The 15634-nt window shown below is 36.2% G+C and overlaps 3 protein-coding genes across 4 annotated transcripts; 1 reads left to right on the top strand and 2 right to left on the bottom strand.

Annotated features, from left to right (window-relative positions):
- Window positions 1-189: 189 nt before the first annotated feature.
- On the bottom strand, window positions 190-2081 carry LOC116171275 (beta carbonic anhydrase 1-like). The gene is made up of 4 exons (XM_031488019.1): window positions 1854-2081; window positions 1468-1552; window positions 1228-1415; window positions 190-1003 (listed from the first exon to the last, which is right to left on the bottom strand). Exons 1-4 carry the CDS (start codon window positions 1944-1946, stop codon window positions 602-604), a joined length of 768 nt encoding a protein of 255 aa, XP_031343879.1. The 5' UTR covers window positions 1947-2081; the 3' UTR covers window positions 190-601.
- A 615-nt stretch (window positions 2082-2696) lies between these two features.
- Window positions 2697-5576, bottom strand: LOC116171276 (beta carbonic anhydrase 1). 2 transcript variants are annotated; one of them, XM_031488021.1, is made up of 4 exons: window positions 5339-5576; window positions 4039-4123; window positions 3801-3988; window positions 2697-3757 (listed from the first exon to the last, which is right to left on the bottom strand). In XM_031488021.1, the coding sequence occupies exons 2-4, from the start codon at window positions 4085-4087 to the stop codon at window positions 3356-3358; spliced, it is 639 nt and encodes a 212-aa protein (XP_031343881.1). In that variant the 5' UTR covers window positions 4088-4123; window positions 5339-5576; the 3' UTR covers window positions 2697-3355. The 2 variants fall into 2 exon arrangements, with proteins under 2 accessions (XP_031343881.1, XP_031343880.1); XM_031488020.1 differs by lacking the exon at window positions 5339-5576 and adding an exon at window positions 4563-5060.
- Window positions 5577-6487: 911 nt separating this feature from the next.
- Window positions 6488-8047, top strand: LOC116171274 (ras-related GTP-binding protein A). The gene is made up of 3 exons (XM_031488018.1): window positions 6488-6619; window positions 6666-6765; window positions 6814-8047. The coding sequence occupies exons 1-3, from the start codon at window positions 6608-6610 to the stop codon at window positions 7626-7628; spliced, it is 927 nt and encodes a 308-aa protein (XP_031343878.1). The 5' UTR covers window positions 6488-6607; the 3' UTR covers window positions 7629-8047.
- Window positions 8048-15634: the final 7587 nt, after the last annotated feature.

The following is a 15634-nucleotide window of genomic DNA, read 5'->3' as shown; positions in this document are numbered from 1 at the left end:
AGGCGCGGATTGCTCGATGTTTATAATTAAAAGAATATTTATGGCTCGACTTATTTTCCTTTGTATGCATAAATATTCCGTTATATGACCTTTCAGGAAGTCCTATCTTGGTGGAGACTGTGGTGTACCTCAGCGATTTTGAAAGATAGGGACTTGCGGGTTTCGTGACCCTGTGATGAAAACGAAAAATTTGACTTTTTGAAATTTTATTGATAGAAAAGATAAAAACTGCCCATTCTAGTAAAAATAAATCTTTGTATCACCAGTTCTGAGATTTGACCCAAAGTTGATATTTTTTAAATGCAACACTGTATATTGCATTGACCCTTTAACTCTAAATCTCTCCCAGAACACACCCGGATCACAATAATACATGATTTCACACATACAAAATTTATTCTACACACAAATGAAAGTAAACATTTAATCATACTCCATATACGCGTTCGAATGCAACTAAACAAAATCAAGAAATCTTAAACCATTACAGTTTTCGGTTACATAAACCCAAAAATACGGGCCAATCAAACTTTAACATAGAAACGTGGGTCTTTTAAACCAAAGGAGAGCCACTCGGCCTGGAACGTGTAGTTTGCAGTAGTTACATATGATATCTCTCAACCTCCCCTACTAGCCTATCAAAATTGTTTTCGTCAATAACAACAAATCGCTTTGCCTGTCTGCTGAAATAGTAAATTTCACCCGTATAAATATCAAACCACATCGCATGTATGTGTATTTGATCTGTCTCCAGTCGTTTCTTGAGGAAACCGTAGCTCGCTATGTTTTGCACTTGTTGCAAAGTGTGTATTTGCGATAATTTATCTTCGAAGGCGAATTTGTTATCGGGGTCTATATGTGCGACGAAGTGTTTCATTGGCGTCTCCGCCTGGAACAGTAGCGGTTTTTGATAGTCCGTCAATTGGAATTGTTGAAATTTCTCCAAACTTGGCAACGCATGCGTGCATAAGTATGATCTGACTGGAAACAGTTTGCGATTTTCCTAGAAGGCAAATTATAGGCTGTATGTACCTAAGTCTAGGTTCACATTAAGACGCATGCGCTATAAACCACGCTCACACACGTTATAAAATGTGTGTCTTGGACAATGTGTTTTGCCAGATATGGTTCATATGTTAACTATGCGTATATATGCATCAAGTGAGTGTGTGGCCGTGGGTTGCGCTGCCTGTGCGCCCAGACTAATATATCAGCTTGTGTACTTACGGGCGATCCGAATTCGCGATCTTGTAGTTTATACAACTCATTTACCGCTTTGCAATCGCTGTGACCGCAGACTATAACGTGCCTGATATTGTTAACTATACAGCCCAATTCCAAAGCCGTCGGTTCGTTCGTGGTTAATTCATCTTGGAAGTGCTGGGAATTTGGAATGACATTTCCCGGATTGCGCACTGAAATTAATTAGGAAGTTAATCATAACTGAATACTTTTTGAAATTACTACCAATAAGCATATCTCCAATATTCATGTCGGTGAAACGAGTTGGTAACATTCTGCTGTCCATGCATGTGAAAAACACTGCTTTTGGCTAAAAAAAACAGATGTATATCCTTATTTGATGTAATATTACGTTTTCTTTGATATATTCAAATAGGGAACATTGCAACTAGTAAACTATCAAGTAGAGGTATTCATAAAAAAATTTCCGCCCATTTTTGGTGCAACCAGGTTTTATAGTGTATTAACTATTCTTTAAAGTACCTACCAAAGGAAAGAAATTAAATTTAATTTCCTTTTGGGAAATGGAAAATTTTCTAAAGTGACAAGAAGTGCATGGCCTGAATAAAGGTCATTTCATTTTAATATTGAAAGAAAATTTAAATTCATACCGTTGGGGTGTCTCTGACTTGTAGAAATTGTTGAAGCATTTTTGCTTTATCTATGTGGCGATATTTCATAACACCTCTTAAAATACGATCCATTTCAACTAGACCTTTATAAAAGTTTTAAATCACCCTTATGTAAACTAAGTATTAACTGCACCCAAATGGTAAACAACGTCTTTAAGTAGATACTTTTATCAAGGTTATCATAGTGTTGTTTATTTATACAAACAATGGTTGTAGTAAATAAGGAAATTTTTAGTTGACGTAGGTTCATAAACAAGAAAATTATATCCAATCAAATTGTTCGAATTTTAAATTTGGCTAGGTAGATGGGGGTTGTAATTTTAGCTGGCAACTTTTATGATGATCACAATCCCAATTTTAAACAAGATACGAAGAATGGACATCGCTGTCTCTTTTCGCTCTCGAGTAAGATGAGGAAATGTCACATAAAAAATGATGACAATAATTCAGTAATTTGCGCGAGCTTTAAAGGATCTTTGTAACTTGGTCTGTACCTTTCAATTGAACAATTGCTATGAATCAATGCCTCAATTTATGTTCCTCTCGAAACCCTAGTCTCACTTGCTTTCAAATTCTATTGAAGTTCCCCTCTTTTTTCCTCAGGGGCATCCATTTTCCCCGACCGATTACGATATGGCAATGAGAAATGGATAAACCAGACGTGTTTTGCCCGGTAATCCAGCAACCACAACTTCAGGAATTTTTCAACTTTTACCGAGGTCTTGAAATATTATTTGGCGTTGTTCAACCTTACTTGAGACGCTTTTTTTATTTAATTAGTTCTCATTTGGGACTTGATTACGATGTGATTGATAAATAAAATAAGTATCATTTCGTTTTATAGAATTTAAAATTGCAATACATACTTGTACAGAAAGTAAAATATAGGAATGTTCTTAATTACAACTGTGGTACTTGGCACTATATAGCATTATTATTAATGTTTCAAAGTAACAGGCGCTATCAAAAAAGGATTGACGTCGAGTTACCTTGGAAGTTCAATTTAAATATGATTTCCCATGTAAACATGTAGGTGACTCGACAGCAAGTCTTTTTTGATCGCATAGTATACGGCAAATCAGAATACTACTATAGTAAACATGCTCGGCATATTAGAAAGCTAATTACCTATTCATCTTGATATGGTAGAAAAAATACCTAATTCTACAATAGCTAGTAAAGCTTCTACGAGAACACCCTGTATGGCAAAAAGCTTAAGCAATTGTTTTTGATCCAAACAAGTACCCACTGTGTAAATAGCAAGTCAAGTGGTTCTTTCTGTTCACTACAGTAAAATCATAGGAACTGTGACTGCGAAGGTCTTTTGTATTTACCTACTGAAAAAATTCGACAGTGGTTTTGGCAAGTTATAGTGGCGAAAAAAGTATAAAATAGCCAAGAAACTGTATAAAAATATAAATGTTCTAAGCAATCTAGGTCATATCAATTATGGTAAAAATTGTATAAAATAGCAGCAGTCGTTACATATAATATCTCTGAACCTCCCCTAACAACTTATCAAAATTATTTTCGTCAATAATAACGAATCGTTTTGCCTGCCTGCTGAAATAGTAAATTTCACCCGTATAAATATCAAACCACAGAGCGTGTATGTGTAATTGATGTGTCTCTAGCCGTTTTTTGAGGAAACCGTAGCTAGCTATGTTTTGTAGTTGCTGCAAAGTATTTATTTGCGATAATTTATCTTCTAAGGCGAATTCGTTGTCGGGATCTATATACGCAACGAAGTGCCTCATTGGCGTTTCCGCCTGGAACAGTAGCGGTTTTTGATAGTCCGTCAATTGAAGTTGTTGAAATTTCTCCAAACTTGGCAGCGCATGCGTGCACAACCACGCCCTTAGCGGCGACAACCTGCGATTTTTCTACGAGGCAAATTAGGATGTATGTTAAAGCTTGTCTACTTACGAGCGACGCGAATTCGCCATCTTGTAGTTTATACAGCAGATTTACCGCTTTGCAATCGCTGTGACCGCAGACTATAATGTGCCTAATGTCATTAACTATGCAGCCCAATTCCAAAGCCGCCGGTTCATTGGTGGTTAATTCGTCTAGGAAGTGTTGGGAGTGCGGAATCACGTTGCCCGCATTTCGCACTGAAAATAATTAATTAGTTAATAATAACAGACCATTCAAATTATAGTACCAACAAACATATCTCCTACATTCATTTCTGTGAACCGAGTTGGTATCATTCTGCTGTCGATGCATGTGAAAAATACTGCTTTTGGCTAAAAGAACGCATGCATTAATTTTCTTATTAGGCTGCAATAACAGTTTTCTTTGATATAGAAAACATTGCAATGAAGATCAAGTAGCAAACTATCAAGTGTTTTAAAATGGGGTTTCCCGCCATTTTTCGGTTCAGCGAGATATAGGTTTTAGTACTGAAAGTGGGACGAGAAAAACACACGGTATATAGATAAAGTTTAGAGCAAATTTGGCAACTATGGACGTAAAAGTTATACACGGAATTTGTGGTTTGTTGTAAAGGCACTAATTGCGTACTGATACTGACGCGGGCGGTATTTTAAAATAATTAAATTCACTTTCATTTGGAAAGTGTGGACTTTTACAAGGAAATAAACGCCGCGTAGTACGCGTGGAATGATTCATGACCTCAATAAAGGTCATATCATTTTAATAGTAAAATAAAATTTAAATTCATACCGTTGGATTGTCTCTGACTTGTAGAAATTGTTGAACCATTTTTGCTTTATCTATGTGGCGATATTTCATGATTCCTTTTAAAATACGATCCATTTAAACTATAAACTGGCCAATAAATCGGCCCACACTGTGTGTTTTTATCAAGGTTATCATACATTGTATATTGGACGTCCAGATATGTTTTAGTAAATTAGGCAATTTTTAGTTCACTTAGGTGTTTAAACCTCTAAAAAATAGTCGCATTATTTAATCAAATTGTTCAAATTTTAAACTTCGTTAGGTCAATGAAGGTTGTGCCAATGTTGCAAGGTACTCGTTTTATCCGACAACTTCTACAAAATGACCAAAACAACTGCCAATTAAAAAAGTTACAATTTCGTCCAAGTAGCCTAGTAGTAACAACATGTTGGAATGGAGATACACGTAGCTTGTAAAAAACATAAAGAATGGTGGGTTTAGGTATATTTCCTGCGCATATCTTGCTTAGGAGGCATTTTCAAATATTTTGGAGGATACCGATAGGAGTGGAAGTGGTCGCTAGACTATCGGCCGCATTACGATTACCTACTCTGCTTCTGGAGCGATATAAATACATGAAACTACGTTTAGTCTATTTATAGACTCATCAGGCTGCGCTATCCGAATTGCGCACGAAGATTTGATACGTGGACAACTACTCTCTCCTGGCTCATTGGATCATAGGTATGTATATAATTATTAATATGTATATAATTATTAATTACCACATCGCTATATATATAATTTAAGACACTTACTTGTAATATGCTGTAAAAGTTTAACGGGTTATAGTGCTTAGTTTCGAAAAAAATTAGCGTGATTCAGACAGCTCCTTAGGCTGTAATCTGTAATATTTTACAACCATGGGTTGGAATCCATGTATGTTCCGGTACCGATTCCAGTTCTGACTTCAACAATATTCGGTTTCAGCACCAGCCTTTTTGATTCGTTTATCTTCATTTTCGGCATTAATGGTCATAAGCACTAAGCAGGATTACGTTTAATAATAACTGTAATCCACTAATGCTAAATATAAATAGTATATTGTGCAATGAACATTTAATGACAGCTATTAAGACACGAGTATGAAAATGAATATGAGGGTCTTAATAGCCATTAAATGCGAATTTCGTACACTATTTTTTGTACGACTATGATGATTAATGGGCAGCTCAGAATAAGCGAGAATTTGGATTTTGGGCTTTGGAAATTTCTTGCACATTATAAAATTCTGAACGTAATTCAGAAGGCAAGATTTTATTCTTGGCATCAAGTCGGTAAAGGACCAGCCACCGGCGATAAGGGATGAAAGCGGATATGTGCGTGTACTTTCCAGAAATTGTGATACGCGGGTTCTCGAATAATTTTCTAGATGTTTTTCGTTTGTTACCAAGCAAATTGAATGTGCAGGTTAAATCTAATAAACACTTCAGAAGCAAATTTTAAGAGCAACAATATAAAACGCATTTCCCTCTCACAAAGCGTAAGTGAGAGAGAGACCGACAAATACCGGTTATTTGGCACTAATAATAAAGGTACCGGTATCGGTTCCGGTTATCATAACTTCTTATATAATATTTCCGGTTCCACTTCCAAGTGAGGGGCTTATCCAATTGGTTCCGGTGTCGGTTCTTTCCGGTTCCCTGATTAATTGTAATAACGTTTTTGATTGATTGATTGTCCTGTGTCATTTCAACTCCAACTATTAACTTTTTATTCGGTCTTATAAACAAATCAACTTTCTATGAATTTTAGTGGTATTAGGTATGGTATGGGTAAAAAACCAATCACACATTTTTTATAATAATTTTGCCCCTAGTATGACACTGAATTGCTTTACTTTTGTTTACCTATTTATTAATTTATATGAATAATGATTTGGAATGAACGGTAAGCCTGATAGAAAACGCCTATTATACCAAAGTTTTAAAAACGTCAAGATATCAAATTTCTAACCTCTAAACTATATTTTGTGATTAGTAAACTAATTTGCTTTTTTAAATTGCTCAGTTATCAATAAGTTAAAAATGAAGAAAAAGGTATGTCTAATAATTGCAATAAAACAACATTTAACGTGTCTTCTAGGTTCTACTCATGGGCAAAAGCGGTTCGGGTAAAACTAGTATGAGATCGATAATATTTGCGAATTATATTGCTCGTGATACGCGAAGATTGGGCGCAACAAGTAAAACCCGCACGTTTTTTTATGATTTATCCTAATGTAAAATTTCAGTCGATGTTGAGCACTCTCACGTTCGTTTCTTGGGCAACCTAGTTCTTAATCTGTGGGACTGCGGAGGTCAAGAAGCCTTCATGGAAAACTACTTCGCTTCGCAGCGCGATAACATCTTTAGAAATGTGGAAGTGTTAATTTACGTTTTCGATGTTGAAAGTAGGGAGCTAGAGAAGGACATGCATTATTATCAGTCGTGTTTAGAGGCGATCTTACAAAATTCTCCCGATGCTAAAATATTTTGTCTAATACACAAGATGGATTTGGTAGCCGAGGATCAACGTGACATTATTTTTCGTGAACGCGAAGCCGACTTGAAAAGGTTGTCGAAGCCTCTCGAATGCACTTGTTTTCGAACTTCGATTTGGGACGAAACGCTTTATCGCGCATGGTCGAGTATTGTATACATGTTAATACCAAATGTACAGGCTTTAGAAAGTAGTTTGAGGCAGTTCGCCAATATTGTCGATGCGGATGAAGTCTTATTATTCGAACGTGCCACATTTTTAGTTATCTCATATTGCCAACGTAAACCTCACAGAGACGTGCATAGATTTGAGAAGGTGTCGAATATTATTAAGCAATTTAAATTATCCTGCTCGAAGTTAGCAGCCCAATTTCAAAGTATGGAAGTTAGAAATTCGGCATTCGCCGCTTATATAGATATGTTTACAAGTAACACCTATGTAATGGTTTGCATGTCCGATCCGCAAATACCCTCGGAGGTTACCCTTATCAATATTAGAAATGCTAGAAAGCATTTTGAAAAGCTGGAGAAAGTTTCTAGTTCGGGGCCTACGACAGCTCATCGCTGAAGTCTATTCTAAATAGTCTAGCTAGATCATAGATTTTGTAATTAAATGAATATATATTCGTATCATAATGGATGGATTTCTGTTTTAAGGCCATATACTGAATTTGTGCAGTTCCAAATAGGGATACACCAAAAATAATCGATTTCTGTTTTTTTTTATAAAACAAATTTTTCAAAATACGTACTGCTTGGATTTGCATTGTTACAATAAGTTGATTGGTGAGAACAATAATTCAGTAAAAGAAATCCGATATCCATATTTTGTTTTACATAATTATTTCACCCACCAATTAACAAATTTCCTGTTGGGGCAGTAAAAAATAATTAAAACGGTTTATTGTAGACCTACCTAAAGGTCTGTCTAATGTATATTATGTTATCTATTGCTAAAATTAAACAAATATAATTTTGTATGATGAATTAGTGTTTTTGATCCCCTACATTTTTTTTTTTTGGTGCTGAATTCGAATCTGAGGTTTGCTAATAAAATTTCATGACGCAACATTGAAAAAAATTCAAAAAAGTTTAAAAAGATATTTTTTTAGCAGTTTTGTGCTTACAACTCGAAAACTATCAACTTTTCGAAAATAACCTCCCTATCTTATATCTTATCGGCGTGGTAAAGAGTGTAACGTTAATGATGGCAGAGATATACATAGTTTGTAAGTATGCGTTTGCGGTTAGCAATCTGTCAAGACCTTTAAAGCCGCAAATAGTTTCCGCCAACTTCAAAAAACCTTCACGATTCTTTAAGAACCTGCCCTATGTTCGTGTGTATCTGTGACCACAGGGGCCCGCTTTTAATAACTCCCTTACGACGAATGAGTAGCTCCAGTGTTAATTTAAACATTTATGGCTCAACGCACCTCCTATCATATCATACCACTGTACTGTGCCACTGTAATAATACGAATATTAAGGAATTAGAATTGTGCAAACTTTAGCGCTTTAATTACAGTGACTATAGAGACAGTGGCGACAATAGAGTGTCTAATTTTTGATTGGTCGTTGAGATCGGCCGCCATTTTGCGTCAAATTTCACGTGTTTCCAGTAATAGATACGCTCACGCGCATTCCCGCGCTTCTATAAACGTCACTGGTTGACAAATTTGAAGTACAGGTGCCATAATATTCCTACACTAGTCACATGACAGATGACAGCCTGACATTAGTGACTTCTGCAGTCAAATGCCAGAGGCAGACGATGAAAAATTTGTATTTCGATGGCCGTGAATTCAGTACCTAATTGTATTTCTGCGTGCAATTAGCATTGGAGAACAAAGGCATCGAAAAATAGCTGAAAACGAATGTGGCGGAACCTAATATGTGTGACAATGTGGCAGCAATTGAGGATATTGTTGTGAAACGCGATACCATATTCGACTCGCAGTGCAATAGCCCATCGAACAATTTCTATGAGTTGGATTCCGCGAAGAGATTATGTTGACGAGGTAGAGTAAGACATTCAATATTGAAAGGAAGGTTTTCAGAAAGCAGCTGATGGGATCTGGACCATCCACTCAGGAGGAGCTGTGGAAGTTGAAAGATATGATGCTGAACCCACTGATGTGTGACCTGTAGGATGATCAAAAAGTGTTTTCAATTAGACTTAATGGTAACGAAAATCATAATTATACGTCTTTTGCTTAGACCAATTATTTTGTAATAAATTTATTGGAGAGGAATTTTGTGTTTTATTTAATAAGTGTAATAATTCGTTGTTCTTGATATTACTGTCTTTTCGTATCCTTCACCTGCAGATATTCAAAATTTTACAATATTTCACAATATGTGTAACGCAACCACCGCGCGTGCCGGCGGACTGCTGATATTGCGGTGTACGCCACAAATGCCTACGTGTATTGTGTGTTGCCAACTTTTTGACGCAAAATGGCGGCCGAACTCCTATTGTCGCCACTGTATAAAGTCACTGTAGCTTTAATTAAAGTCACTAAATATAAATGGCGGCCGAACTCCTATTGTCGCCACTGTATAAAGTCACTGTAGCTTTAATTAAAGTCACTAAATATATCTACAGGGTGGTGACTTGCGTCACGCATCATAGGGATTTCAAAGTAAAATTCATAACATGCGATTATTGGTTCCCCAAATTATTTTAGAGCAAAAACGTATTACGGTTTTTTGTAGAATAAAATTTTTTACGCCTATAAACCGTATTAGTTTTTAATTCTTTACATAATAAAGATGGAAAATTGGAAAAATAAAACTCGCATCTTTTTCAATAATCTGTGATGCCATGGAATTGTATAATACGTACGCCAATATCCGCCATGCCAGGGAATGTCTGCTATAAAACAAATCAAATTCTATCAAAAACTATTATATGTATTTAGAACAGCGAATTTAACATAAAGAAAGAGCAAATTACTAAAAACGGTTTCCTAATATAACAATTTACAATAAATGTTCGAATAAGTCACCATTAACTGCAAGACAGTAACCTAGTCGATCATAAAATCCATTTCGAACTGCTGCTAATTGATAACTGAATATCTTTTTGTTTTAGAAAATTCCATGGCATCGCAGATTATTGAAAAAGATGCGGGTTTTATTTTTCCAATTTTCCGTCTTTATTATGTAAAAAATTGAAAACTAATACGGTTTATAGGCGTAAAAAATTTTATTCTACAAAAAACCTTAGTACGTTTTTGCTCGAAAATAATTTGGGGAGCCAATAATCGCATGTTATGAATTTTACATTGAAATCCCTATGATGCGTTACGCAAGTCACCACCCTGTATATCTAGTGACTTTAGCTTTAATTTTGTTTCAGCGACATAACGCATAAATCCATAAGCGTCATATTACAGTTTTAAAGGATACATGTTTATACTGCTCCGCAATAGAGGGCGCTTTTAAGTATACCTAAATTTGTTTCCCAAAAAATGCATAAGGTTAGCAATCTGTGTATGTGTAGATCTGTACTATAGGTAAACGATTGGATTATAAATACATCATTGATTTAATTTAACTGTAGTCGAATTGAAGAATTTGGCCTGTTTTTATTTTTTCCTAATCGAATATTTCTAAACTTGTCAGTTGAAGTGATGGAAGATCAATCACTTTTGTGCAGATGAGCGAAGATTGACCTTATGTGGCATTCTCTACTATTAAATGTCGCTGCAAAAAATTTAAAGCGCTAAAGTTAGCACAATTCGATTTCTTGATTATTGGTATTATTACAGTGATAGGATATGATAGAGGGTAAGCTGGGTCAAAGTGAGTCAAACAATGAAGTAACCTACTCATTCGGTTTAAATTTTTTACAGCGACATATAATACATAAATCCATAAGCGCAGTTGAAAGGTACATGTTTATACTGCTCCGCAATAGAGGGCGCTACACCCAAATATTGTGATGACTTCCCCAAGCCGGCACTACCGTACCTACACATACAGTTAGCAACTTTGGGGGAAAGAAACTACGAGCAACGCATGGACCTCTTATTTTTTTAAGAGGTCGGTGGAGCAAATCTATCTAACTTTCAAGTCGAATGGCGAAAAGACGGACACTTCGCGGCAGTTTTGAATCTCAGTAATAGTCGACTCGGATTGGGTAGCATGAATATTGGTCCTACATTGTGCCATACGTACTAGGACGGTCCTTTTGTGTTGGGACGTGAGACATAATCAAGAACAAATAAATATATTGCCCACACAACAAGACGATACCGGAAACCTTTTTCGGGACAAAAACCCCGCCATAGTCCACACAAATACATGAACTGCTGCAACAAAAAAGAATTGACTCTCGGCGGCAACCCTTCGTGCGAGGCATTATCGGATATTTATAGTGCGATGCAAGGTGCGGTGCGCCGTTATGCACATACCTGAAGGTTTAGTGGTGTTTTCATGCCGTTTATGATCATTGGTCTCCTTTTTTCTTGCCGGTACCCCCCTCCCCTCCGGTAAGACAATTTTCTTCTCAAAATCGAAAGGGCATACCAAACACAAAGGAAAGTCGGATCCTTATCCAGAATTTTTTATTTAAAAGAATAATTACCTACGTAAAGAATAATTCTCCCATAATTCAGTGAATAGAGGGGGGTTACCTTACAAACACTCCAGTAGTTCTAAAAGTTTGATACGTTGTCTGGCATGGTTAGCAAGTGTTTAAAAAATGTAAAAATTGCATTGAGGCTGTATGATAGCCGCTCATATACGCCGCGGGAGTATAGCGGGATAAATGACGGTCCACCAGCCATCCATAAACGAGCTCTGCTGTTATATCAGGTCAGTTGTAAAGAAATGAGTTTGCTTCAAGGGTTATTGCTGCCTTTGTGGTAAAGAAATAACTGCTGATTTTTTGGAAAAAGAAAAGCGACGCTAAATAAATTGTTGAGTTTTATGGAATACATTTACAATATGTACAAAATCGTAGCCGAAATGTAGGCGGCGTGCGCTGTCGTCTTCCGGCGCGAGGGCGAAATGGTTCTCCAGGCCGAGAGCTGGTTGTCTCTTGAAGAGCAGTCGAAGCAGGAATTGCCTTTGCAGAGTTCGACGCTCTGCTTTTAAACGTTTGCAGTCAGGGACGCTAGGCTCTCATCGATTGGCCGTTTTGACCAATGAGACGTTTTAGTTTACTACCGGATATACATGCTGCGTGCCACACTCTCTTGACAAACAAAACATTGTCCAGATGCACTCGGTAAGGAACATTTGGGAACGGATTCCTCCTGACTTGAAGCTTCTTGCACAATATCACCATTTTGATCAGAGGAAGTATTTCTCCGTGCCTTCAGAGTATAGGAAACGCCATAGACCGTATCCCACAGTGGAGATGGCGATGGAACACTGAAGAATGTCGATCACTCAATGAATTGAAGAGTCAGAGCAAGGGCGAATATCAGATCGATTCAAGAATTAAATCCCGCCTACTGGAGAAGTTCGTGGAAGACATCCTTATTGTCGACACTCCCAAAGAAACGACGGCTTTTCCTCATTTCATTGGAAGGCGGATCTACGTACATTCATAGGATTCCATGTTGGTGGCGGTAGCTTTACGTCGACGTTCTGAACTACTTTCCTACTATTCATTTTAAGAAGGTAGGGTAGAAAGCATAGGGAAGCTTTGCCCTTCAGTGTGATTGGTTAAAACACGAGTCAGTATTACGCTGAAACATAAAACGAGTGGCGAATTCTGCAAGGTGATACTTTCTGTTGAGATCTAAACTGTTGAAGTGCCATTAATTGATAATTTAAAAGATTTATGTCTGTTTGCAGTGCTAGATACTTCTACTTTGCAATTATTTGGTGCCGTTTTATATTTTTCATATGTGTGCTTATCTTCAAACACAGCGCCATCTGCTACCTTCTTATAATGAATGCAGTATAGATTTGCAACACTTTCATTTCGTGAAAAATTGACATGATGTTTGCAGCTTTCTTGATCTTTTTCAAAACAAAATTGGTACATATAAATGAAAAAAGTAGAAGGGTTTGAGGTGCTTTGCGTTGTTATAAACAAATGTTATAGTAAACTAATTTATTATATATCTGCAAAATTACATTCTATGTATTTACATTACATAGACATTCTTAATGTTACAGGTTACAAGTTAGATAACAAATTTATATTTAACACAAAAATATAATAACACAATAAACGTTAAATTTTCATATATTTAATTTCGTGGTCGCAGTATATACGAATAGCTTTGTACTCTTTGGGGTGAACTTAAAATTAATACAAATTGAGTACTAACACTATGATGTTAGGTTTTAATTGGAAGCTCTACGAAAATTATTTATGATCTAAATCTGTCAAATGTAAACCTTCCTCGCTAATAAACAAGTGTAAAGCTATGCGAACGTTACAATTGGACTCGAAACAAATAATGATAAATTATCATCTAATCTAATCAGTCAAATAAATACGATAAACATGGCAGTAGATGCACGTATTTATGAATAAATTATACTCTAATTTGTACAGTTAATTAATATTGAAAAAAAGTTACACTTATTATTAAAAACCCTGTGATATGATAAAATTCAAGTGAATTGTCGTGTTTCAAAAAACGTTTCATCACATGTTTAAGATTAGGATAGTGCGGGACAACGTGCACGGCAAATGTGCAAAACCTTCTCGATTGTAAGAAATTATTAAGGCCAACCTCTTACACTCTACGCGATACGATATTAGGTACAATTTTACTACTAAAAATCACTTTGCTTAATAATTGCTGCGAGCGTTAAATTTAATGAGTATTAGTTTGTTCGTTCGGCGCAAACGAAACGTTACGATTTAAACTTAAATTGACAATTCGGTTAAATCTAAATCTAGATTTTGGGCGATGATCCGAGAAAAGAGGATGTAGTCAATTTGCTTCTCCACTTTAGGTGACATGCAAGACGACCCAATACTCAACAGTAGGGTGATGTAATAATAGGAATTTAAAGGACATAAAACCGCTAACTACATAATGTAGTATGGTAGGTAAATCACAAAAATAATTCAAAAATGAGAGCTAAACCATCAAAATTTAGCTGTAAATTTTGCATTATGTTCTCTACAATACGATTCTATAAGAATCAAGAAACATTTTGGAGCATAAGCTGTTGAAATAAAGTAGCATTTGTTCAATAGAACATTGACGTCTACCATAAAATGGGGTGGATAGAAAGAGTGTGGTAAGTCAGCACTTCAACATGAGATAAAACAATTCATTTTTTTTTAAATCCCGCCAGTTTCTACTTCTATAGTGAGGTCATTGTCTAGGGATTAAAATTCTTGCTTGGTTTATTGGCAACACTGTTGGTTTTCATCAGTTGATACACTTTATTTGCAAGTGCTGTTTTTTGTATTCTAAAAAAACGTCCGGACCTTAGACTATGAAAGAAAGGGGACTGATAATATTTATTTATTGAAATAAACAGGCCTATCCAGGGCAATGCTGCGCGTTGTAGCCTGGGGCGGCCATATTTTCGGAGCCAAAGCTTGTTTAATTTTTCATTTTCGTGTTTATGCGATCCTTAAGATTCGAAGTGTGCGATTAAAAACATTATTGGACAATGGCAAATTGTAGTGCACGAAACAAGTGCCAAAAAACACGCGAAAGTATATCGTTTCGCAGGGAATTATAGGTTAGTTTTCGGTGAAATAACAAACAAATGTGGGCTTCACTTTACGATCATTATTATCACTCCTCACTCTTTCCTTCTCTAAGGTCTGGACCATCATAGTGATCTTCAATGAAGAGAATGAAATTTCGTAAATACCTATAAAAAATGAGGCTTAAAACGATACTGCTATGGTTTTTGATAATTTCAATTCCTATAACGCGTTCGCATCTCCAGATGCAGTATATGGTGCTTATGGACATACATACAAGACATGATGTCAAACTTATTAACAACATGTCAATCACAGCAAAAGGAGATTAGGTTGTGTTTTAATACTTCAATTCAATCATATGTCACTTTGGCATCAGTGCGCTGAGGAACAAGGATTGCGTTATAGAAGAATGACGCAAATCAGTAAGAGAGACATTTAGTCCATAAGACCCCATACTGCATCTGGAGCTGCCAACGGAATATACTTAGTGGCAATTTGAAGGTTAGCCGCCCATTTAAAGAAAGCTGGGAAAAATACAACATACATTTCACAGACGCAAGACAGTAGGAGCTCTCTTCACCTTAATAAGAGAAAAGTTACATAACGTCAAGGGTATTTTTCTTTTAACATAAGTGGGGAGACTAAGGTTAAGCCAACCTGGAAATGAATTTTTCGCCCCACCTCTAATTTTACAGAAAATCATCCATAAACTTGCCCACTTATTAGGAAGTAAATCACGCGAAATGGAAGAAAGAAAAAGGGAAGCTCAAGCGAATATCCCATTTTAACACCGAAACATTCTCTAAAGATGTGCATAAACATTAATAGAAAAAAATGAGTTACCAACAGTTACTAGTGCTCGTAGGTGGAATAGAAACCTATGTTACCGACATGTGTGTTCGCGATTCAGATTAACACTAGAGGCTCTG

This window comes from Photinus pyralis, unplaced genomic scaffold (assembly GCF_008802855.1).
Source record: "Photinus pyralis isolate 1611_PpyrPB1 unplaced genomic scaffold, Ppyr1.3 Ppyr1.4_LG5, whole genome shotgun sequence".
NCBI lineage: Eukaryota > Metazoa > Arthropoda > Insecta > Coleoptera > Lampyridae > Photinus > Photinus pyralis.
This window is presented reverse-complemented; position numbering and strand designations above follow the sequence as displayed.

Coding starts and splice junctions, on each gene's coding strand:
- LOC116171275 (XM_031488019.1), bottom strand. CDS start 1,946: ATGGATCGTATTTTAAGAGGTGTTATGAAATATCGCCACATAGATAAA. Junction 1,416..1,467: donor TATTGGAGATATGCTTATTG/GTAGTAATTTCA, acceptor AATTAATTTCAG/TGCGCAATCCGGGAAATGTC. Junction 1,004..1,227: donor ATCGCGAATTCGGATCGCCC/GTAAGTACACAA, acceptor TTTGCCTTCTAG/GAAAATCGCAAACTGTTTCC.
- LOC116171276 (XM_031488020.1), bottom strand. CDS start 4,655: ATGGATCGTATTTTAAAAGGAATCATGAAATATCGCCACATAGATAAA. Junction 3,989..4,038: donor TGTAGGAGATATGTTTGTTG/GTACTATAATTT, acceptor AATTATTTTCAG/TGCGAAATGCGGGCAACGTG. Junction 3,758..3,800: donor ATGGCGAATTCGCGTCGCTC/GTAAGTAGACAA, acceptor TTTGCCTCGTAG/AAAAATCGCAGGTTGTCGCC.
- LOC116171274 (XM_031488018.1), top strand. Junction 6,766..6,813: donor GCGAAGATTGGGCGCAACAA/GTAAAACCCGCA, acceptor GTAAAATTTCAG/TCGATGTTGAGCACTCTCAC.